Genomic DNA, 23932 nt, shown 5'->3' with positions numbered 1-23932 from the left:
TCTCTCTCTCTCTCTGTCCTTCCCCTGACCTCACGTGCACTTTATTTCTTTCTTTCTCTCTCTCTCTCTCTCTCAAAAAAAATTTTTTTTAATCCATAAAACTTAATGCTAAGTTTTGCAGAACTACAAGGGGGCTAGGACTTTCATAGCAGTCAATTGAGAGCCACAAGTACCCACATGTGGGAGAGGACAGCTGTGTTTTCATTCTTCCTCTCTTGTTTTTCCTTCCTCATTGTCTCTTCACTTTTTCCTTTTATTTCCCCCTTTCCGGTTCTTTCTGCTCCCATTTCTTCCTCCTCCTGCAGCATCCTTAGCATGGCATGTGACCCTTTTACAAATGGGCCCTTGTCCCTCATCCCCCTGCACTCTCTGCGCTCACCCATTTTAACTGCTCTTGGCTCCCTGAATGGGCTGTGCCTCTCGTGCCTCTGTGCCTTTGCACACGCCGTTCCTCGCTTACTTTTTTAAAGTTTTCATTGAGGTGTAATTGACATATAACATTATATTAGTTTCAGGTGTACAACGTAATGATGTTGTATTTGTGTATCCTGTGACATGATCACCACAAGTAGTCTACTTTCCCTCTGTCACAGTTACATAGTATGCAGTGCAATATTATTGACTATAGTCACCATGCCCTACATTATGTCCCCATGACTTGTATATTTTATGACTGGAAGTTTGTCCTTCTTGATCTGCTTCTCTCATTTCTCATTGTTGAATCTCCAGCCTCCCTCTCCTCTGGCACCCACTAGTCTGTTCTTTGTATCTATGTGTTTTGTATTGTTTGTTCACTTGTTTTGTTTTTTAGATTCCACATATAAGTGAAGTCATGTTTGCCTTTCTTTGTCTGACTTATTTTACCTAGCGCAATACCCTCAGAGTCCGTTCATGTTGTCACAAGTGGCAAGATTTCATTCTTTTTCATGGCTGAGTAGTATTCCTGTGTGTGTGTGTGTGTGTGTGTGTGTGTGTGTACCTTAACTTTCTTATCCATTCATCCACTGATGGATACTTGGATTGTTTCCCTATCTTGGCTATTGTAAATAATGATGCCATGAACAGAGGGTTGCAAATATCTTGTTGAATTAGTGTTTTCATTTTCTTTGGATAAATACCCAGAAGTAGACAAGGTTCATATGTTAGCTCTATTTTTAACTTTTTGAGGAGACTCCATCTTATCTTCCGCAGCGGCTGCACCAGTTTGCACTCCCACCCACAATGCACCAGGGTTCTTTTCTTTCCCACATCCTCACCAACACTTGTTATTTCTTGTCTTTTTATTAATAACCATTCTGACAGGTGATATCTCATTGTGGTTTTGATTTGCATTTCCCTGATGATTAGTGACGTTGAGCACCTTTTCATCTTCTGTATATCTTCTTTGGAAAAATGTCTATTCAGATCCTCTGCCCATTTAAAAAAAATCAGATTGTTTATTTGCTTTTTTTTATTATCAAACTGTATGAGCTCTTTATATATTTTGGGTATTAACCCCTTATTGGATATATGATTTGCAAATATCTTCTCTCATTCAGTAGATTGCTTTTTTTTAATTTTTAAAAAAATTTGTTGATGGTTTTCCTTGTTGTGCAGAAGTGTCTTTAAAAAATTTTTTTATGTTTATTATTTATTTTTGAGAGAGAGAGACAGAGTGCAAACGGGAGGAGCAGGGGAGGAGCAGAGAGAGAGACACAGAATCTGAAGCAGGCTCCAGGCTCTGAGCTGTCAGCACAGAGCCTGACAGGGGGCTTGAACTCACAAACTGCGAGATCATGACCTGAGCTGAAGTCAGATGCTTAACTGACTGAGCCACCCAGCTGCCCCAGTGCAGAAGCTTTTTTGTTTGTATAACTCATTTTTTAATTTTTGCTTTTGTTGTCATTGCCTTTAGAATCAGATCCAAAAAAAAAAAAAAATCACCAAGAGCAATGTCAAGGAGCTTACCATCTATGTTTTCTTTTAGGAGTTTATGGTTTCTGGTCTTATATTCAAGCCTTTGATTTCTTTTGAGTTAATTTTTGTGTATAGTGTCACATAGTGATCCAGTTTCTTTCTTTTCCTTTTTTCTTTTTGCATGTAACTGTCCAGTTTTCCCAATGCCATTTATGGAAGAGACTGTCCTTTCCCTGTTTTCCTCCTTTGTCATAAACTAAATGACCATGTACATATGGGGTTTTTTTCTGGGTTTTCTGTTCTGTTCCACTGATCTGCATGTCTCTTTTTATACCAGTACCTTGTCATTTTGATTACTATAACTTTGTAATGTAGTTTTAAATCAGGGAGTGTGATGCCTCCAGCTTTGTTTTTCTTTCTCAAGATTGCATTGTCTATTCAGGATCTTTTGTGGTTCCACACACATTTTAAGATTGTTTTGTTTTGTTTCTGTGAAAAATGCTATTAGGATATTGATAGGGATTACTCTGAATCTATAGGTTGCATTGGGGGATATGGAAATTTCAACTGTATTAATTCTTCAAATCAATGAGCATGGAATATCTTTTCATTTATTTGTGTCTTCTTCAATCTCTTCCATCAGTGTCATGTAGTTTTCAGTGTGCATGTCTTTTATCTCCTTGGTTAAATTTATTCCCAGTTATTTTATTCTTTGGAATGAAATTGTAAGTGGGATTGTTTTCTTAATTTCTCTTTCTGATAGTTTGTTGTTAGTGTATTAAAATACAACAGATTTGTGTATATTGATAGTGTGTTCTGAAGCTTACTGCATTTGTTTATTAGTTGTAGTAGTTTTTTCATGTGTGAAGTCTTTAGGGTTTTCTATATATAAAATCATGTTGTCTACAAATAGTGACAGTTTTGCTTTTTATTTTGCCATTTGGATGCATTTTATTTCTTTTTCTTGCCTAATTGCTTTGGCTAGGACTTCTAATGCTATGTTGAATAAAAGCAGCAAAAGTGGGCATCTTTGTCTTGTTCCTGATCTCACAAAAAAAGCATTCAGCTCTTCACCATCGAGTGTGATATTATACGTGGGTTTGTCAAAAATGGCTTTTATTATGTTTATTATGTCACATTCCCTCTATGCCTGCGCTGTTGAGAGCTTTTATCACAATGAATGTTGAATTTTGTCAAATGCTTTTTCTGCGTCTAATGATATACCATATGATTTTTGTATTTCGTTTTGTTAATGTGGCGTGTCACACTGATTAATTTGCAAATGTTGAACCATCTTTGCATCCCTTGAATAAACCCTATGTGATCATGGTGTATGATGTTTTTAATGTATTGTTGAATTCAATTTGTTAATATTTTGTTGAGAAGTTTTACACCTATGTTCATTAGGATTATTGGCCTGTAGTAATCTGTTCTGTGGTGTTCTTTTCTGGGTTTGGTATCAGGGTAATTCTGGCCTTATAAAATGAGTTTGGAAGTGTTCCCTCCTCTTCAATTTTTTGGAAGAGTTTGAGAAGGATAGGTATTAAATCTTCTTTGAGTGGTAGAATTTACCAGTGAAGTCATCCTGACTTTGTTTGTCAGGAGGTTTTGGATTACTGACTCAAACTCCTTGTTAGTATCAGTCTATCCAGATTTTCTATTTCTTCATGATTCAGTCCTGGAAGACTGCATGTTTCTAGGAATTTATCCATTTCTTCTAGTTGCCCAACTTGTTGATGTATCATTTTTTATAGTAGTTTCTTATGACCTTTTGTATTTCTTTGGTATCAGTTGTAACTTCCCCTCTTTCATTTCTGATTTTATTTACTTGAGTCCTCTCTCTCTTCTTAGTGAGTCTATCTAAAGGTTTCTCACTTTTGTTTGTCTTTTCAAAGAATCAGCTTTTAGTTTCTTTTTTTTAGTACCATTTCTTTCTGCCATGACCTTTATTATTTCCTTCATACTACTAGCTTTGGGCTTTGCCTGTTTCCCTTTTTGTAGTTCCTTTAGGTTTATTGGAGGAGGGTCACAGGGGAACTCCAGGCCAGTGTGCATCCACCCCTGGGTTTAGTGGGATGGGGCCATAACAGAGCCCACCTACTTTTTTGGGCTAATTCCTATTCATTTGTATTAGGGTACAAGCTAGGCTGCTATAACAAAAAGACCTTCAACATACTAGTCTAGATAAGAGAGAATTTACATCTTCCCACATGGTATAGTCCAGAGGCAGGTGGTTCAGGGATGGTAGGGTGTCTTGGCCAAACTCAACATGTGGTTCTCACTTCTGGATCCAATGTGGCTGCTCTAGCCCTCACTATCACACCTACATCCCAGAGGGAGGAGAGAAGTGACAAAAGGACTCCACGCTCATTATTCTAAAGCGTGACTCAGAAGTTGTTACACATATTTTTATTTGTGTTTCACTGGCCAGAGTTTAGTCACATAGTCACATTTCACTGTAAGGGAAGCTGAAAAATACAGTCTTTAGTTGGGAGAATGGGTATCGGAGGACAGTATCCAATTGTGGCAACCTCTGCTACATCATCTGTCTAGATCCACCCAAATATCTTCTGTTCCAGGAAGCCTGTTCCTGCTGGACGGGACCCCATTCATTGCTCTAACTATGAAACCGACCATACTGAATTGGAATTATCTGCTCCCGTAACTATTCCCTACTAGACTGTAAACATATGTGACCCATGTCATTTATCTTTGAATGCCTAGTACCTATAGCAGTACTGGCTCGTGGTGAATGTATGTGGCATAAACGAATCCTGTTTAGCTTTTTATTGACCCTGGGACTTGGGCACTGTGCTCTTCGTGGGGAGGTGCTAAAGTGGTCTGGCAAGTAAGTTAGTTGGTTGGCCCCACATGTAGCTCCTTCGTCTCATTGCCTTCCACACTAAAGCAATCCAGAATCTGCTAGTGGCCACAGAAGGGTGGATGTAAAAGGAGAGCCCCTATTCCATTGGCTAAGTAAACAAGCAATCCTGAAAAGTGTTCAATTAGTTCAAATATTTATTTTAGTCTCAAGTGATATAATTCAGCTCTTACCAAGGCCAAAGGGTGGTGGGAAACATGTGTGGCTACTTCAGGTCTGTGCATTTTGGGGTGGGGCCCTCCTTTCCAGACTCTCAGGATACGTGGCCCCCCTCAGCCAGGAGACAGCACCCCTAGCACACTCTCCCCTATGGTCACCTCTTCTTCTTCTTCCTGTGCCCTAAGGTTTCACTTCCTCTTGACTTGTAGCCTTAACAGTTATTCTCTGATGCGCTGGGCTTGTCTGTTAGAGATGGGGAACCAGGTGGAGGGGTGGGGGCAGGAGAGGAGACATAGTGGGTTGCTCCCAGGATGACATGTCCATATTCTTAATCACCTATTGGCCTATTGCTTGTAATTTGTTATGTTGAAGGAGCCATCTGTTACTTCCCTCCCTTGTCCTGGGGTTCCAGGAATAGATGTGTGTGAAGGAACCATTTCTCTGCATCATCGTCCAGTGTCAAGACCTGCCCTCACCTCCCAGATTTGGGACACTCCCAGTTATATGTTCTCATAGCCTTCTGCAATGCCCTCCACACATCTGTTTCTGTTCAGTGTCAGTCTTCCCCATTAGCCTGCAAGCACTAGGGGGCAGGGGTAGTGGCCCCATTTCAGAGATAAGAAAGCAAACGTCAGAAGCTGTAGCAGGGTTCCTGACCTCAGGTGTGGGGAACAAAACACATGCAGATTTCGTTATCGTGTTCTGAAAGTGACCTGGCAGGGAATGTGTGTTGCTGACGACAGACTCATTCCTTGGGGTGAGTTTGCACACCTGGGTATTCTCATAGGCAGCCAGGCTGAGGATTTTGTCCCAAGCCTGAACAATGGATAGGATTTCCTGGTTGTCCCCTACGAGCTTGGTGCCCATTTTCAGGCCAGAATGAACATGTATCTTTTCCCTTCTCTGGTGTTCCTCCTTCTTGTGATGGTTAAAAATGAACTTTGTCCTTGACCGGACATCCAGCTCTCTAAGAGGAAAGAGGAAATGTAACTTACTCCATTGGGCCAAGCGCATGGTGTGTCAAAGCCTTTAGAGGTGGAGAATGCTCTCAAATCAGCCCTGGGCAAAGACTGGGATGGGAATAAAGCCCCAGGCACTACAGGCTGAGGCCTAAGGCACTGCCGGAGTTGAAGCTGGATGCCAGATATCCTTCAACCCGTGGGAATGAGATACAAGTCACCAGAGGAATGGATGGTGGAACCGGTTTCCTCTGATGCCCTGTGGTCTAACTGACTTTCCCCTCTTGCTTTCAGGAAACTCTAAGTAAACGAAGTACCTTCACTCAAATAGAATTCATTTCCATACTTTCCATCATGCTAGGCACTGTGCTGGGAGCTTAAGATGCAGATGTGAATAAGACCCAGTTCTGACTTTCAAGAAGCTCGTGGTTTAGTGGAGGGAGCTGGGCCATACACAGCTAACTATGTAATACAATATGAAGTGCTATAAAGCTAGATGTTCTTAGCACATGTTTGAGTATGAAAGTAGGCTTCATGTGCTATGTTGCTGAGGTGCCAAAAGAAAGCTCTGACGTTTCTCAGGAGGCGATATAAAATTTTGAGGAGTATAGACACATGGTCATTTTTGTGTCTTGGATGGTTCTGGAGGTTGCATTTAGCTTGCTGTCGAGGGGGAGAGACTGGAAGCCCGCAGACTAGTAATGAAGTTATTTCGATCATTCAGAGAAAAGACAGTGAAGCCTTGAAGTGTTTGAGGTGACATAAAGAAAGAGGAGAATTTGAAAGATTTCCAGAAGGAGAATTGTGTGAGAATAGGGAGTTAGGGAAAGATTGTAGGGATGCTTGAGGTTTCTAGCCCAGGATACTAGAAAACAGTGATGCCCTTAACTGAGACAGCATTGGAAGAGGTTCAGGGACAAGGAGATCATGGACTGTGACACTGAGGGTGACAAGGAAGTCAGGATGTGGGGTAGGAGTAGGCTCAGAGGGGACAAGGAGGAGGAGACGGTGGGAGGACACAATGGAGATTTTAAGATTTAAGAGCCGTGATTCCTAGACAGTGGAAAAGGGATGGTCTGCATTGGAGGAAAGACACCGTCCTTTCTTCCTCTCCTTTTTTTTAATGTTTATTTATTTTTGAGAAAGAGAAAGAGAGAGACAGAGCATGAGTGGGGGAGGGGCAGAGAGAGAGGGAGACACAGAATCCGAAGCAGGCTCCAGGTTCCGAGCTGTCAGCACGGAGCCCCACACGGGGCTCAAACTCATGAACTGTGAGATCACGACCTGAGCGAAGTCGGGCGCTCAACCGACTGAACCACCCAGGTCCCCCACCGTCCTTTGTTCTAACTGGCATCTTTTGCACTTTTTGTCATCGCTTTAGGGGCACTATTTCTAACAACTTAGTTAATATTCAGAAAATTGAGTTTACTCCTAGGAAATCACGCACCCCCGGCAAACTGAAGCGGGGAAGAACTTTGGAAGGCGCACAGTGCTTTCGCCCAAGGCATCGCAGCAGTAGGCGCTCCAGCACTTACAGGGTGGAATTGAATCATGGATGTTTCTGTACACCAGGAAAGCATCCTGCCTGGCTTAGACTGTGCTACGAACTTGTTTAATAAGACTCTAAAAATCACAATACTATAGTAACCCGCAGGGTTGATCTTAGAGAAATATCCAGCGAGGAATTGTTGGCTTGGTATTTGAACACTTAAATTCTCTCCTAGCCTCTCTTGAACAGCCTCTTAAACTCTGAGCAGGTTGCACGGATACAGAACGAAGCATCCTGGGCCAGCAGCAGCATTGGCATTGCCTGGTTGCATGTTAGAAGTGCAGAATCTGCCAGACTGGAACCTGCATGTTAGCAAGGTCCTCGCTGACTCGTATGCACATCAAAGTATGTGAAGTGTTGGTCTGGTGTGCAAGTTCCAGACGTGGTTTTGCACTGGAATCACACAGCTTACTTTAAACAGCTTTCCAAGCCTCAACCCCAGGCATTCTGATCGAGTCAGGTGATTCTCTTGGGTAGCTACGTTTGGGAACTGCTGGCTTGTACGGGTTCAAAAGTCCTTCTCTGTTGATGGGCAAATGGCACGAATTTTAGTCTGTGGAAATCTAGTTTGAGCGCCATGTTTGTTTGGTTTACAGTCATGGTAATAACTAAAGCCTCATGCCCTTTAAAAAAAAAATACCACGTCTAGGCTGGTAGTAAGCAGTCTTGGCTCCTTACTGTCAGGACAGTTTGATGCATGGCACTCAAGAAGGAAGATATGTGTCATCCCTTCCTTGGTCCCTGCCCCCCCCAACTGCAGCGACCATTCATACGTTGGCAAAAGGTGAATGGGCTTGGCCAATTCACTGCCCATTTTGAAAGCAGCTAAAGTCAGCTGATGTTTTCCAAGCACTCTGATGAAAATAATTACCCAAGACCAAACAATGTGATCTCCATTAGTTGCATAGTTGTTTTTTGTTTTTTTTTTTTTCCTGTAGAAGGTCAGAACTAGAAGGGGCCTTCCAGAACTCTCCTCCCAGCTCTCACTTTATGGGTAGAAAAATAGAATCCACAGAGAAGTTGAAACCTGCCTTCTAGCTGGTTTCATCCAAGAGGAAAGGATTTTTTGTCGTTTAGAAAAACGGAGCACATATTTGTTGCCTAATTAGAGGCACCATATGAGCAAGCTTTGTATTCTAAGCTTAATATCAAGCATTGGGAAAAGTGCTGTAAACACAGAGAGATCTGGTTCCTAACTATTGCCCAGGACCCATAAGACACATGGAGTGCAGATGTCCTTGGATTTCAACAAGCGAGTTCTCAAACGCTGAGGTCTTTAATTAAGCAGGTGTTTGGGAAGTAGGTCCTGTGTAGCTTCCAGCCTTGGCTGGGCTTGTCTTGCTGAAAAATGGCACTGACCCAGCCCAGCAGCAGGCCTGAAACTGGCTTCAATCGGAGGCGTAGGAATGTGCCATTGTTATTTTCTTTCTTATCAAGCCCCATTAGCTTGAGCAAGGAAGGAACAAAAATGGGCTGGGAAAACATGTTGTTTCACTGGGTAAAAATTTACTACCCAGGAAATGATTTTGCCGTTTCCAAAAAAGGCCTTTGAAAAGGTGTAGTCTTCCAAACTCTTTTGGACGATTTCTCCCAGTGTCACCCAGTGAGAATGTTTCCTTTTGGCTGATGGCCGTTCTCACACAAGAACAGAGACATTCCTCTGTGGTTGTATACACAGGTTCACAAGAATGACCCATTGCTTGTCCACAGTATTGGAGAACAGAAGACATGGAAAGAAGGAAGAGTCGTAGATGGTGTAGAGATTGGTCATAGTTAGCTGTGGAATTCAGCAAGACACAAAGACCCCTAGGCTTCTGGACGTCTGCGATTATGGAGTCATAGATGGACCCACAGATGCCAAAGTGCAGAGGTGGAAGCTGAGACCCCATGAAGGAATGGACCCTACCTTTTTTCACTCTTGTCCCAATCGCCTGCCATGTGTCTACCAGGGAGGGGTCCCCGGCTGTGGCTATGGTTGAACCATTGGGCTAATCATGTCTTACTGAGCCCTAGTGCTGTCATCTTGGTGTCTTTGGTGGATCCCAGAACAAAGCCTGTGGAGGCAGGAGCCATGCTTCCCCGCTATCTTTCACAGTTGTTAGAAATAGCGCCTCACTTAGGAAACTAGAATTTCCTGGGCACCTGCTATGTGCCAGCCAGTGGTGATAGGACCTGTGCACAAATACTGTATTTAGCAGAACACCTGAGGATGTGAGAGACTAATGAACTTGCTCAGTAATACTTAGTTATCAAGTGCAGGAGCCTGGATTTACATCCAGCTCTGCCTCCCCCCGAAGTTATTTTTTTACCCATTAGCCCTTTCTGGGGAGGTCTCGGCCCTTCGGTCTTTTTTCCTCTTCGGCTTTAGTGTGGGCAGAATGGCTTAGGAAATGTTCTCCCCGTGGGCATGGATGAATCGTTGGGTTTTGTTTTGTTTTGTCTTCCAGTTTTTTAAAAGACCTTTAATTTCAGTTAGAACATGTACTATGAACACAGTTTAAGTATTTTCCCTTTAACTTTTAGGAATAAATGTGGAAATGTAATAAATATACAACAATAAATAGCTGGCATACATAGGCATATTATTTAATGTTTTTAATGTTTATTTACTTTTGAGAAAGAGTTGGGGTGGGGCAGGGAGACACAGAATCCCAAGCAGGCTCCAGGCTCTGAGCTGTCAGCACAGAGCCCGGCGTGGGGCTCGAACCCACGAACTGTGAGCTCGTGAGCTCATGGCCTGAGCTGAAGTTGGATGCTTAACTGACCGAGCCACCCAGATGCTCCCATATGCATAGTATTTGTACACAAACCGATTTATTACACAATTTATGGCAGTACATTTAGCCTGTTATGCGTGCCTTTAGATCTCTTTATATAATAACCTGTGAGTTAACACTAGGAGTTGTGGCTCCTCCTCCTGGTGTTTCTTGAGTCAGCCTGAAGGAGCACATTTCTTTTTGTCATTTGGGTCGTCTGCCAGTGGTCTTCTGATGTCTTGAGGTCAGTTCCTCCATCTGCTTCCTCGACTCTACTTGGCAGACATCCTTTATTCACACTGTCTCAGCACACCTGTCCACGTGAAGCTGTCTGTCTGTCTGGGGACGTGGGGCATAGTTGGCCATATGAAGTCCTCAGTGAGTGTCCCTAATATGCGGGCCTCTGTCCTAAGGCCTGGGAGCCCAGTGCAGCCTGCAGCCTCCTGAGAGGGGGTCAAGGGGTGACTGACTTTGGTGACTTTCCCAAGTGAGCAGTTGTTTCAGATTGAGGATGTTTTCATTGAAGGCCACTCCGGGGATGTCGGGAGGAAGAGGCGACGGCTCGGACAAAGCTGCACGGGTCAGCAGAGCTGTGCCACTCACTGCAGAGGGCAGTTGCTTCCCGGGCAGGTACAGTTCTGGGCTTCAAACTGCCGCCAGGTTCTGGAGAGGTGAGCGAGCTCTCTCCTCCAGTGGCTGGGGCACGGGCTGCCTGGACAGTGGTGGACGTTGACCCGCCTGGGGAGGGACGAGTCACGGTTGATCTGGTGGAATCCTCCTGGTGCCCAGGCAGCTGACCGGGCCACAGCTCCCAGGAGTGAGGCAGAGAGTGCACAGAGGCCTCTAAGCAGAGTCTCTTTCCGGGAACGACGGGGCTAGAGGGCTCTACTCAAGGCCGGCTCTCCCAAATAGCCTGGAGGTTTGGGAGGACACACACACACACACACACACACAGCCACAGCAGAAAAAAAGAATGAATGAGTGAATGAGTGAATAGATGGCTGAATGGACCCGGCGTTCTTTCTTAGGAGTCTCTTCCTGAATATCACACAGGAAAGGAAATAGCAGGCATGATTCGCATCCGCGGATAATGACACTTTACTCAGGTTGCTGTAACTTGTACTTTTCCACTGATGCAGAAAAGGAAGCTTTGCCAAAGAATGTCCTTGGAGTGGTTCAACGTATTTTTCCTTCTGTTATTTAAGTCAAATGTATTTAATGTAAGCAATTCAGCTGTGAGCTGGAATGTGTGATGAGTCTTTCAGCCTCGGGTGGAACCTCACAGCGAGAACATTCTAGTTTCTGCTCCACCAGGTGTGTAAACCGATGGGGGTTTTTGGTGGGGTTGATTGCTGATTGCCTTTAAAGTCCACACACCGAAATGGTCTCATTGGCCGCTGGCTGGGGAAACTTGTCGGGGCTTAAAGGCATTGATGTTCATTATTCGTGTGTTCGTTCATTCATTCACCAGATAATTACTGAACATTTACTATGGACACGGCATTACACCAGGTATGTTCTGAGCGTATAAAGACAAGACGCACCCTCCAAGAGCTCCAGGGATTTATGGGGTTCTCGAAAATACATATGTATAGACAATCCACTCAGTGAGCGAGTGAAAGTTGAAAATACAGTTTTTCGAATGTACATCAACAGAAGTGGAGCATCACGAAGTTAATTCTTTAACCCAGTAAAAGTGGTGGGGTTGCTTTTTTTTTCTTTTTCTTTTTTTTTTTCTTCTTTTTTTTTGTTAAGACAATGTGCTTTAAAGAGGTAGTTTCAGGCCAACATAGCTGCGGATGTCCGTGTGCATGCCTGCGCATGCGCGCGCCTGTGCGCGTTCAGGTGCCGTGTGCCCTTCTGAGCCGTCTGGTCCGCTGGCGACTGTTCGGCTTCTCTCTGCGGGGAGTCTGCCGGCCCATTGTGTGCGTCGCGAGCCGCACAAACACAGAGTCTTGGGAACTTGCTACCACCAAGTCTAATGGCTCTTCTCCCCTTGGGTCTCGCTCACCCTTTAATCCCCTCAAGGCAGGAAAAAGAGCGCAGAATTCCTAAGGCGATGTTGTTCCCAGGGTACAATTGCCATCCATCACTCCTCGCCAGAAAAATGTAAATATGCACTGGCCGATAGCGGCATTATTTATTATCATAGTCTTCGATGCGGATTTGAGCAGGGGTGGCTGCTCGCCAAGCATTATTCGCTGGTTTCCCTGGGAGGCTTTGCTGGGTGGGCAGAGCTGGGGGTGGAAGGGAGGCCAAGGGCAGAGGCATGAGCTCCTGCAGCCAAGAACAGCTGGGTTTTTGCCACGGAGGCTGCACATCGTCAACGTGTTGGGGTGGAGTGGAGGCGGCCACCACCTTGGAACCAGGTTCTTGGAGGCCGTGGCTTTCAGCGGCCTGTAGCCTGAATCCACGTGATGCCCAGACACCTGGCGGGCTGGGGCAGGGTGGGGATCGATTGGTGTCATTGGGGTTGACTTGTCACAGGTGGGTGGTGGATCACGGTGGTGTCGCTTGACCCCGAGAAACTGTTGCTTACCTGGCTGAAGGTTTCACCGAGTCCCTCGTGCCCCTTTCCGCGCTTGTAGCCGGCAAAGCTCTGTCCTACACAAAACCCTGTCCTCAAGGAATTCACACTTTGGGGCCCTAGGCGCCCCCCACAGTCTGCAGTCTGCAATGTCACGAGGCAGCCAGTTTTCCTCTCCCCAGCCCTTTTTCCTCTTCCGAGTCTGCCAGCTCCCTTCTGAAGCTGCCTGGGCCTGGGTAGTGTGACCGCTGCCATAGCTGCATAGAGGGATTTGGAGTCAGGTGGGAAGGGAGCTGGGCTCAGCTCTTGGCTTGGTACTTATCTGCTCTATCAGTGCAGTTTTCCCATCTGTGAGATGGGCGTCATGAGGCCCCCTCATAGGGCGATGGTGAGAATAAATACGGTAGCGTATGTGAGGTGTCATATCTGCACATAATACAATACACACTCACACGACATATACAGACTACATTTGCCTTCTACGTATGTACATGACGTACACGCATGACCCACGCCGACTACATGTGCACACGACATACGTAACATATGTATACCACATATGCACACCGCACGTGCTCGGTGAGTACCTTTTAATATTATTTCCAACCGTGCGTGGTCCCTTTGGAGGAGGCAGGGGAAGATGCGGATGAGCAAACCCCAAGTGCAGTAATAAGGGAAGCAAACGGAAGGTGCCCTGCGAAGGTACAGACAGGGAGGGGAGGTTGACCGAGGAGAGGGGTTGGTGCTGGGCCAGGCGGATCCAGGGCGCTCGGTGGATCCTGTGCCGGGAATGAACAGATGAATGTTTAGGGAAAGTGTCCTTCTCCAGATCCAAGTGAGAGTGTGGCGTCGGGAGCGCTCCCCCCTAAAGTGCAGCGCGGGGACAAAGGGCAGGAGGATTTGTTGCAGTTACGACAGTTTTGAGTGCTGAGTGTGTGCGTCGGAGCTCTTGAGGGATGTGACCGTGGATGTAGTTTGCTCTCTAGGCTCTGAAGCTCTTGATTAAGGAGAAGGGGCTGACTGCCCACTGCCAGACGGACAGCCATGGGCATGTAGCCATGCAGGGAACTCCAGTGCTGAGCCGAAGGCAGCAAGAGATCAGTCCCAGGAGCTCTGGAGCGGAGGGAAGGCCGGAAGCCTCCGTGAAGCTTCGTGAAGGTGCAGGAGCCCCAGGCCGAAGGATTTTCGTGGATAGATACAATCAAGTGGTTCTACTACTAGCTTCTTTTGACAGGAGATGTTGGTTTTTCTTCTGTTCTCAGAGGTGTTTCTCACGCAGGTACACAACAGACCCCTGTTTAACACATGCATGAATAAGCCTAAGACAAAATGTGTTTCTTTTTTCTTTATTGATTTAAAAAAAAATTTTTTTTAGTGTTTATTTTTCAGAGAGATAGAGAGAGAGACAGAGTATAAGCGGGGGAGGAGCAGAGAGAGAGGGAGACACAGAATCGGAAGCAGGCTCCAGGCTCTGAGCTGTCAGCACAGAGCCCAGCGTGGGGCTCAAACTCACATACCCTGAGTTCATGCCCTGAGCTGAAGTCAGCTGCTCAACTGACTGAGCCACCCAGGCACCCCTTTTTATTGATTTTTTTAAATGTTTTATTTATTTTTGAGAGAGTGCAAGTGGGGAGGGGTGGGGAGAGGGGGACAGAGGATCGGAAGTGGGCTCTGCACGGACAGGCTGACAGCAGCAAGCCCGATGTGGGGCTTGAAGTCACAAACGGTGAGATCATGACCTGAGCCAAAGTTGGATGCTCAATCGAATGAGCCACCCAGGTGCCCCAGACAAAATGAGTTTCCAAATCAAGTAATGGTTATTATCAAGGTGACCTGCTTTCAGAAAGTGATGGGACAGGATGTCAGAAGAGTTCCCAAGGATGTGTGGTCTCTTCTTGGCTATTTTCTTTCGTGGATTTCTGGGGAGAAGACTAGGTCTACTCCCTCCAAAAGGGTCAGTGTCTCCTAATGGTATCCATCAGGGAGGTGCATCCTTTCCTTGGATGTAACTCATGGACATTATCACTTCTTCCCAGAAGGACAAGCAAGCAGCTGGCAACACTGGTGGCTCCAGAGCTCTGGATAAACGTAGGTGACATTCTTTGGAATATGTCTGTGTTACAGATGTGGACGAGTGTGCAACGGATTCTCACCAGTGCAATCCTACTCAGATTTGCATCAACACCGAAGGAGGGTATACCTGCTCCTGCACCGATGGCTATTGGCTTCTGGAAGGCCAGTGCTTAGGTAACAGCTCTCTGGGGCTCACAGAGACTCTTGGAAGTGAATGGTTGCCAGGGGTACTGTGAAATGGGGGCCTAACTGGGTGGTCCACGGACAGTGGGATTTTCTTGGGGCGGGAGAGGTAGAAGGCTATTCAGCTCGCGTGTAGCACTGCCCGTTCAAGCCAGTTGTGATCATCATGGTCAAATGCCATTATCGGAGTTTTTGACTGTAATGTTTAAGGGCTCGTATTCATTTCACCTAGACCTGCCTCCTGCCTTCAGGAAGTTTGTGGAAGTGAGGGTTATTCTATTTTAGTTAGAGATCCTGCTAAGGGAAGGGAACACTTCTTAGTCACAGAAATGTTCCAGGTCTCAAATGTGGCTCGGTAGATTCTAACACCCCCTCCCAATACCCACCCCACGAGTTGTGGTCTTTCTACTCTTAAGGACTCAGTCGTCACCAATTGAGAATTTTGTCCCTTGCCATTGGCATCTGCTCTATGATCTCTCTGTTTATTTTTACTGGAGGGTGATTTTCTTTTCTTCCGCTCTGGTTTTTTGGTTTAGCCAAGTGAATGAATTCATAGCAATCTCTAGCTGTCACTTGAATTTCTATTTCTAGGGTGTGATTTCTATGCTGTGTTTTCTTGGAAAAGCCCTACCAGTTTAAGTTCTCTAAGACATTGTTCTGTTGCCCAAAAGTCAGTCCTGGAGGAGCTGAGAAGCAAATCCAAACAACATCATGGAAACAAAAAAAAGAAGAGGGTTCTTTTTTCCAAGACTCTCTTGATTAAGACTTGAGTGTTGGTCTGCTCTAGAGCTCTGTCTGCAGCATCTTTGGGGCCGATAAGCCAGACTGGACTTGGCTTGTTCTCTTTTCCAGCCATGCACCAAAACGCTGGCAGCACATGGCATTTGTGAATATGAGGGTCGCTGTGTGTTTTAACCAACCTCAGCTATTCTGGAAAATTTGATGCCACTGATTTGAACATAAGCAGATCAGTGTGAGTGAGTTATTTGTACAGGAACTTAATATGTCGGCTCTCAGAGCTGGAAGGGATGTTAGATATTATGTCATCCAACTTTTATAGAGTTGGAAACTGAGACTCAAAGAGGGGGAACGTTTTGAACAAGGCGAGTTGGGTCTAAAATCTGGCTCCTCTCAGGCCAGTTTTTTCCGTCACAAGGGGGCGCTGGAGAGGCCCAGGTGATGGGAACACAAGCCCCGTCCTAGAGCCCTTGGGGCCAGGTAACTGGGACATTTATCTCCTTGGGAGGGCTGTTCTCTTCCACCAGGGCCTGAAGCTTAGGGAGACATGCTCCTGGGGGCCTAACGTGGTGCCACATGTGCAACCCGCTCACACTTCACATCTGAAGTGAAGGCCTTTCCTAATTGTGGTTGACCTCATGCCTCCTCCTGGCCAAATTCTTTCTCTTTCCAAACCCAAGTTCCACAGTCATATACCACCCATCCTGTGCACCTTTGGAGACATTGCTTTTGCAGAAAAATGAGGGGCTGGGGGCTGCCTTTCCTCCAAGGTACCCCTGGGCAGAGGATGCCCTCCCCACTCCCTAACCCCCACCGCTGCCTCCCTGGCCTTGGCGGCGTGTCCCAGTGCACCCTGGGAAAGTTGGGCCCAGCAACTGCACAAGTCAGTGTGCTTTCCAAGCAGGATCTGCAGCGCTCTCCATGGGCAGTGGGGTGGGCCAGGTTAGAAGTAGCTGCAACTCAGAGATGACTCAATCACAAGGGCAGGGCACAGGCTCTGAGGTGGGCTGAACAACTGAACAATAGGTAAGATGGAGATGGGGTCCTTTCTGGCAGTAGGTGGTAGAAACCAGGTACGGAGACAGATTCTGGGCTGGTCTCCAGAGCCCTGGATGGACAATGGTTCCAAAGGAACTGGGGTCCCAGGAGAGAACATTTGGGGGAGGTGGGGGTAAGTAAGGACCAGTTACGGCTACAGTCAGATCAGCTGGTCCCAGCAGGTATTGTATAGGTGGGGACTTGGTCTCCACCTATAGGCTTCTTTCAAGGCGTCCCATCTCACAGGAGGGAATTCTCTTGCCCATCAGCCCATTAACTTGGAGTATTGGGAAGTGCTTTCCCAATGACATCAGGCTCCCCATTGACTGGTACATGTCAGCAGGGAGGGCATACTGCCCAGCTCTGCTAAAAGGATCCATTCACCCACAGAGCCGCTTGCTCAGGAAAGGCCAGCCATGGCTCGGAAGGGGCATGTTTATCCAGAGTTTTATGTCTGCTCTGGTGCAAGGAGGCGATCCAAGGCGAACTCTGGCATCCTCGTGTTACTGGATTCATAGGTCTCTAGACGGCCCTGCTGCCCTGCCTTTCCTGGCCTACACTCACTCTTGTTCCTGAGAGGGAGACAGAGTCATTGCATTTTTTTTTAAGTTTATTTATTTACTTGGCAGCGTGGGCGAGAACATGAGTAGGGGAGGGGCAGAGAGAGAGAGAATCCCAACTAGGCTCCATGCTGTCGGCTCAGAGCCCGATGTGGGGCTTGAACTCACGAACCATGAGATCGTGACCTGAGCCGCTATCAAGGGTCAGACGCTTAACTGACTGAGCCACCCAGGCACACCGAGACAGATTTATTGTTAATAGAGCTGGCAAACAGCCTATGGGAGCGAGGCTATGGATTCCTCTTACACTTGAAGCCAACTTGTCTCTTCCCAGGGCAGTGGCAGGTTGCTATAGAATCCTAGATTTGATTCTCCATGTTGGATACATTTTAGCATTGAATGTTGGAGTTGGATAAAAATCTCGGAGCTTGACTTGCCCCACATCCCAGCCTAAGCAGATATTTCTTCTATAGCTTTTCGGGTTCAGGTGTTCATGGGACTGAGATGGGGCAGGAAAGGTTAGAAAGGTAGATTGAGCCTTAGCCCCGGAGGGTATCACCACCCCCAACACTCAGCCGGTCGGTACTGTCTTCTCTTTACTTCCCCTTCCCTTCCCTTCCCTTCCCTTGGCGGTCCTGCTCCAGGAGAGATGGGCCATAATGATGCCAATGGTGATGCCGGGTGTGGCACTGGTGATTGAGGAGAGATGTCTCACCTTGCTAGCGTTTCTCCTTCCAGACATTGATGAATGTCGCTATGGCTACTGCCAGCAACTGTGTGCGAACGTTCCTGGATCCTATTCCTGCACCTGCAACCCCGGTTTTACCCTCAATGAGGATGGAAGGTCTTGCCAAGGTAAGTGATGCAGATGATAACTTGCACACGATGCAAAGCACGAGACGCTGTCTTCTTCGGAATCTGACAGTTTACGTGGTTGGCGCATATTCCTACTTGGTGTCACCGTGTGCCCCTCCTGGGTGCTTACAGAAACCTGAGATCCGAACGGAGGTTATGGGAAATATCTCAAAAAGTGCTCTGAGTATGGCTGAGATGAGAACCACGGTCATCCATCAGTTGGGGCTTGTGCTTTCACGGATTTGCTTCTCTCTGTGCGTCTACTTCCCAGAAGTTGGCCTGCCAGCTTTCCAGGCTAATCAGAAATTTTCGCGCATGTCCGGTGGCCTGAGTTCAGTTCCTGATGCGCAAGAGGGGTGGTCAGAAAGGGCATCTGACCTCCGATGCATTCCCATATAGACGCATACTCTGTGCAGGGCTTTCACGGGCAATTTTCATGCCTCTCCCTCCAATGTTGCCTACAGCCCACGCTGGGAGGGCCTGTTCCTTAGCAGAGAGTCCAGGGGGGATGATGATTTCCTCCTCCGATGCAGTGTTTCGCACAAAACCGGAATGAAACAAGGGCATTTTCTGGGTTTTATAGGATCCCTTCAAATACTGATAAGAAAAACAAGCTGCATGCCTACTGCAGTTTCTTCTGCTCAGGAAGTGACTGGGGGCCCAAGGCCCAAGGAATTAGCTCGAGTCCTGCCCGGCCCCCGGCCCCGCCCCGGCCCCCACCCAGGCCTCCGGTCCCTGGCAGCTGCCCCTCCATCCAGGGTGGAGGCGGTGCCGGGGCCTCAGAATGAGGTCTTTGTTTGGAGCCCGCCACCAGGTTTTGCAGGGCCCATGTCCTTGTCACACCATCTGAGGTCTGGCGGGCAGGCTCCTGGCCAGCTAGTCGGGGGATATCATGTTTCCATTCATTTAATCATATCTAAATCATTGAGTAAACAGGAAGGCCTCAGCGCTTAAAGGGTCTGATCCTGGATTCTTTGTAAGTCTTTCTCTCCAGAACTGGTTCTGCTAATTGTTCCAAGAAGTCTCGGCTGTGTTCCTCTTGCCAGGGGAGGTAATTTTCTCCCGACAGAGCAGGGGCCCTTCTCTCCCACCGGAGCAGGGAGCAGGCCGCCTGGCTCCCTTGCCGCTGCGACGAGTGACATAAGGCAGCCGCGGGCTTCTCCGTGCACAGACCAGGGGGTGGTAGCGCCCGCCCAGGTTTCCCCCAGAGGCTGGCAAGGTGCATCAGCATCTCGCAAGGAACAGCCGTGCTCAGCAGAGCCAAAAGGGCCTCTCAGGGACAGGCCTGTGACAAGGAGCAGATAATACACCTGGCACGTGCCAGGTGCCGTGGTGTGATAAAGCCTGGACACGGGCACCCAGCCACCGGGATATTGCATCAGCAGGGGCCACGGGTGTACAGGATGTTACCTACGCCATTGAGCTCTTGTCCTGACGCCTCACGCAAGGAAGGCTGCTGTGCGCTCTTCAAAGCAGTGACGCCTCTGTTAACCTCACTGAACCCCAGCAATAGCCTTAGGGGACAGGTTCGGCAGGTGTGTGTGGCCATGCCTTGCAGATGAGGAAGTCGAAGCTCAAAAACGTGAAGCCACTTGGCCGAAGTCACGCAGCCAGGTGGTGGCAGAGTTGAGAGACCCGAGGCTTCAGCCTTCCCGTCCAGCAAGTCAGAGTGGGGTGTGGGCTGCTCCACATGATTCACAGGGGCACTTGTGCATGTGTGGATCCTGGGGGCTGGCAGGCAAGTGCAGCCGGGGCCCAGGGGGCAGCGTCCTGTGGGCCCTGTTGCTCTGCAGAGGCAGCTGAGAGCTGCAGGAGGACAAGACCCGAGCTCACTCGTATTGGCGTGGTCAGCGAGTGGCCGGGAGCCAAGGACACCGGCCCTAATACTCGGCGGTGCCGTCCTGCCTGGACTTGACTCAAAGACTCACCGCCATGGTGTTTCCAGGCTGCCAGGGCACAGAGCCTCCAAGCTCTGTTGGGGAGAATGGTACCTTGTGGACCCTCCCTGCAGAGCCCTGTTTTTCCCCCTCTGAAAGCTCTGAGGGTACCAGGAAGCAGGCGCTGTGTGGGCATGGGATTAGCCCTCCCCGTTAAGAAAAGCTTCTCAAGCTGTTGCCGATGAAGGCTTTTCACTCTGAAAACACTCAAATCTCTATTCAGAGCCTTGAGAGGTTTACCTGGACTTTGAAGGGGATAGAAATGCTCTCAGCTGGAACTTTGGTCATTGGCATGTCGGGCTTGGGAGAGGGTGTGCTTAAATCAAGTCAGCCAGTGCCAGTGCAGAAAAGGGCTCCTTCCTGCCCCTCCCCTCACCCCGATGAGTTGTGCAGAATAGTTTGTTGATATCATGGAAAGCCCTCGGACTCAAGTTCCGGCTCCAGCTGTGCTCCTGTTAGCTTGGGAACTTGGGCGCATCTCCTAACCTTAAAACAACCTTAAAATTGTTGATGTATAATTGGTGTACAATAACCTGCACTATTAAAGGTTCGTTATTCCATTACCTTTGATGTATGTATCCCCCCATGCAGCCATCACCACGCCCAAGGTGATGAAATATTCTATTATGTAAAAGTTTCCTCCTGCTCCTTTGTGGTCCCTTCCTTAACCCCCTGAACCTGCAACATGGGGCAGTGGCCCCAAAGCTGGGTTGTTGTAGGGATTGAGTAAGTGTGAGATCTGAGGACCCCGCCTCTAGGTAACTTATTACCTCCCAAATGCCCCATCTCCAAATATAGTCACATTGGGGGTTAGGGATCCAAACTATGAATTTGGGGGAGGGACATAATAAGGTCCGTAGCAATCACAGAGTTGTTATTAGAGTTGTCATGGTTATTTACCTGTTTACTGAAAAGTTTAGAGTCAGTAGTGAGAGAAGAGGGAATCGGTGATATAATGCGGGAGATGAGAGGGCAAAGCAGATATTGCCTGGAAATTCCTGTGGGTGAGCCTTGGGGAGTAGACTGACTAGGAGGGGTGTGTGTGTACATGCATATGCATGGGTATGGTGTATGTACAAGTTGTTTCTGCCCTTCCCAACTTGTGAGCAAGGAGGGGCATGTGGATGGAGACCCTGGTCCTTCGGTGAAAGCTCTGGGGTCTGAGCTCTGAATGTGAGAGATCTTGGGTGGAGATACTTGGCCCCTGTGAATCTGGTCTCCCAGCGCCGGTAGATTTTGTTGCCGGTGCATTTTCTGCCTGGTCATTGGGGATGTTCTGTTGTGGGAATGCTCAGTGACGTGCTTTTCTTTTCCCGTAGATGTGAACGAATGTGCAACTGAGAACCCATGCGTGCAAACTTGTGTCAACACCTATGGCTCTTTCATCTGCCGCTGTGACCCAGGATATGAACTTGAGGATGACGGTGTTCATTGCAGTGGTAATGGGCTTTGGCATTTGGAGACTTCCGTCTGTATTAGGGGTCCAGGGGTGGGGGGGTTAGAGGACAAGGGCTTCCTTTACAGGTGTTTCCTCTCATTTCACAGACACATATCCAGTTTGGGGACATTTCTTAGTGTGGTGGGGTCACAACCACACAAAGCAGAGATGAGTCACTTCCTGAAAGGTGGAGTGGAGTCCCCTCCCTTGTCATTTGGCCCCTAACGCAAAATCTGACGGAGCTGCCTTTTAGGGTCTGACATGGGGTTGAAGAGGGAAAAGAGTGACCCAATGTTGTGTGTTGGTTTGAAGTATCTATCCCTACCCAGCACTGACAAGTCCTGGGGATCCCATACATCGTACTTGTAGAGTGAAGTGACTTGGAATAATAGCATATCTCCCAGGGTAGGGTTGGCAGGGGCACTGAGTGAATGAGATCATATACGTAAGTGAAAATGCTTTGCGAACTTCTAAAATCTCTACAAATAACGAATCAGTTCCTAGCTCCAGGCCTGGCACATAGCACACGTACAATCAAGAGTCCTCAAATCAATGAATGAATGATTGAATGTTGAATGAATTAATTCTTTTTTTTTTTTTCAACTTTTTAAAATTTATTTTTGGGACAGAGAGAGACAGAGCATGAACGGGGGAGGGGCAGAGAGAGAGGGAGACACAGAATCGGAAACAGGCTCCAGGCTCCGAGCCATCAGCCCAGAGCCTGACGCGGGGCTCGAACTCACGGACCGCGAGATCGTGACCTGGCTGAAGTCGGACGCTTAACCGACTGCGCCACCCAGGCGCCCCGAATGAATTAATTCTTAACAATTTGTGAGAACATAGATGTGGTGACTTCGCTGACCTTTTACAAATTCCTTCCAAGACCCAGAAGCTACGATTCTCTGCCAGGGCTTTCTTGCGGACTCCATTACAATTTTCTTACTAAAACCTTGTGACAAGAAAGTTGTAAACTCTTGCAAACTCCGTGAGAACGGGGATGACATTTTACTCCTATAAATCCATGTAGCATCCTGCACAGAGCCACGTGTGTGCTCATTCTTTCTTTCGTTTTTCCTTCTTTTTCTTCTTTCCTTGTTTTTTGGTAAATACTGGATTAAAGTAAACTCCGTTGCATCGACTTTTGGCATCATGAGCCGTTGTGAATTAGCACGGCTCAAATTAACGCTGCTTCGCCGTATTCTTCAAAATAAGCGAACCATACCCTAGGGCGTGAAAATCTTTTTGTCCCACTGAATGGAAAGTTTCCTAATCCCGGGTTTCATTGTGACAGGAACTGACCCAGGTCATGAATGGGACTTGTGTGGTAGCCTCACTGAGGTCCGGGGTGTTCTAGGGACAGAGTACTCTGAACAAACGAGCAACCTCTCCCTGGGGCCCGGAAAGCCAGAGCCGTGAGGAGGCAGTTACAGAGAGCCTCAGACGGATTAAATGTCAGTCCCAGAAACTAATAACATACCTTCAGGCATGAAAAGCTACTTTCTTCCTAGATTTCAGTTCCTCCTATGGCACTCCTTGGGGGAATCTGGGCCAAGGGACTAAGAGGGAGAAAGTTTAGCATCATGAGATGGGGTTAGTTGTTTCTGCAAAAGTCCCTGCACATCCCCAGGTGTATACTGACCATCTCTGGAGGGGGTATGGTAGAGCGACTACAGCCAGATGGAGCTGGGTTCAAATTCTAGCTCTGCTGTTCAGTGCTTTCCTTGGCCACGTCACTCATGTGGTCCTAAAGATTAAAAAAGCTGGCGTCGAGGCACCTGGGTGGCTCAGTCCATTTCAGCATCCGACTTCAGCTCAGGTCATGATCTCATGGTTTGTGAGTTCGAGCCCCACACCGGGCTCTCTGCTGTCAGCACAGAGCCTGCTTCAGATCCTCTGTCCTCCTTGCTCTCTGCCCCTCTCCCACGGGTTCTCTTTCTCTTTCTCTCTCTCTCAATATAAATACATAAACTTAAAAAAAAAAAAACGGTGTACCTAAGCATCGTTCCATATTGATTTATTTTCTCTGTCAGTGTAAGAGACTTCTGGCTTTTCAGAGAGTTTACATCCTCGGTGGTTTGGCAGGGATTTTCAGTTGACTCATTTTACCCTGAATGGCCGTCTTCTCCTCCACACTCACCATGAAGTGCCCACTTTCCTAAGACTTAGAGTGACTCCTGGCCACCTCAGGCTTTAAGGTTGGCTCGGGATAACAGTGGGACACAGGGAGTTTGTTTTCTGTCCCTTCCTACTTACCCTCTTTCTTTCTTCTTTCTTTCTTTCTTTCTTTCTTTCTTTCTTTCTTTCTTTCTTTCTTTCTTTCTTTCTTCCTTCCTTCCTTCCTTCCTTCCTTCCTTCTTCCTTCCTTCCTTCCTTCCTTCCTTCC

General features: G+C 47.3%; 1 protein-coding gene across 5 annotated transcripts in view; it reads left to right on the top strand.

Annotated features, from left to right (window-relative positions):
- Positions 1-23932, top strand: part of FBLN5 (fibulin 5) — an 80723-nt gene that overhangs the window by 41362 nt on the left and 15429 nt on the right. For all 5 annotated transcript variants that reach the window (XM_043556856.1, XM_043556858.1, XM_043556855.1 and 2 more), the window contains 3 exons: positions 14852-14974; positions 18058-18174; positions 21431-21550. In XM_043556856.1, the coding sequence (XP_043412791.1) occupies positions 14852-14974; positions 18058-18174; positions 21431-21550 (360 nt within the window). The remainder of the gene's footprint in view (positions 1-14851; positions 14975-18057; positions 18175-21430; positions 21551-23932) is intronic.

This window comes from Prionailurus bengalensis, chromosome B3 (assembly GCF_016509475.1).
Source record: "Prionailurus bengalensis isolate Pbe53 chromosome B3, Fcat_Pben_1.1_paternal_pri, whole genome shotgun sequence".
NCBI lineage: Eukaryota > Metazoa > Chordata > Mammalia > Carnivora > Felidae > Prionailurus > Prionailurus bengalensis.
This window is presented reverse-complemented; position numbering and strand designations above follow the sequence as displayed.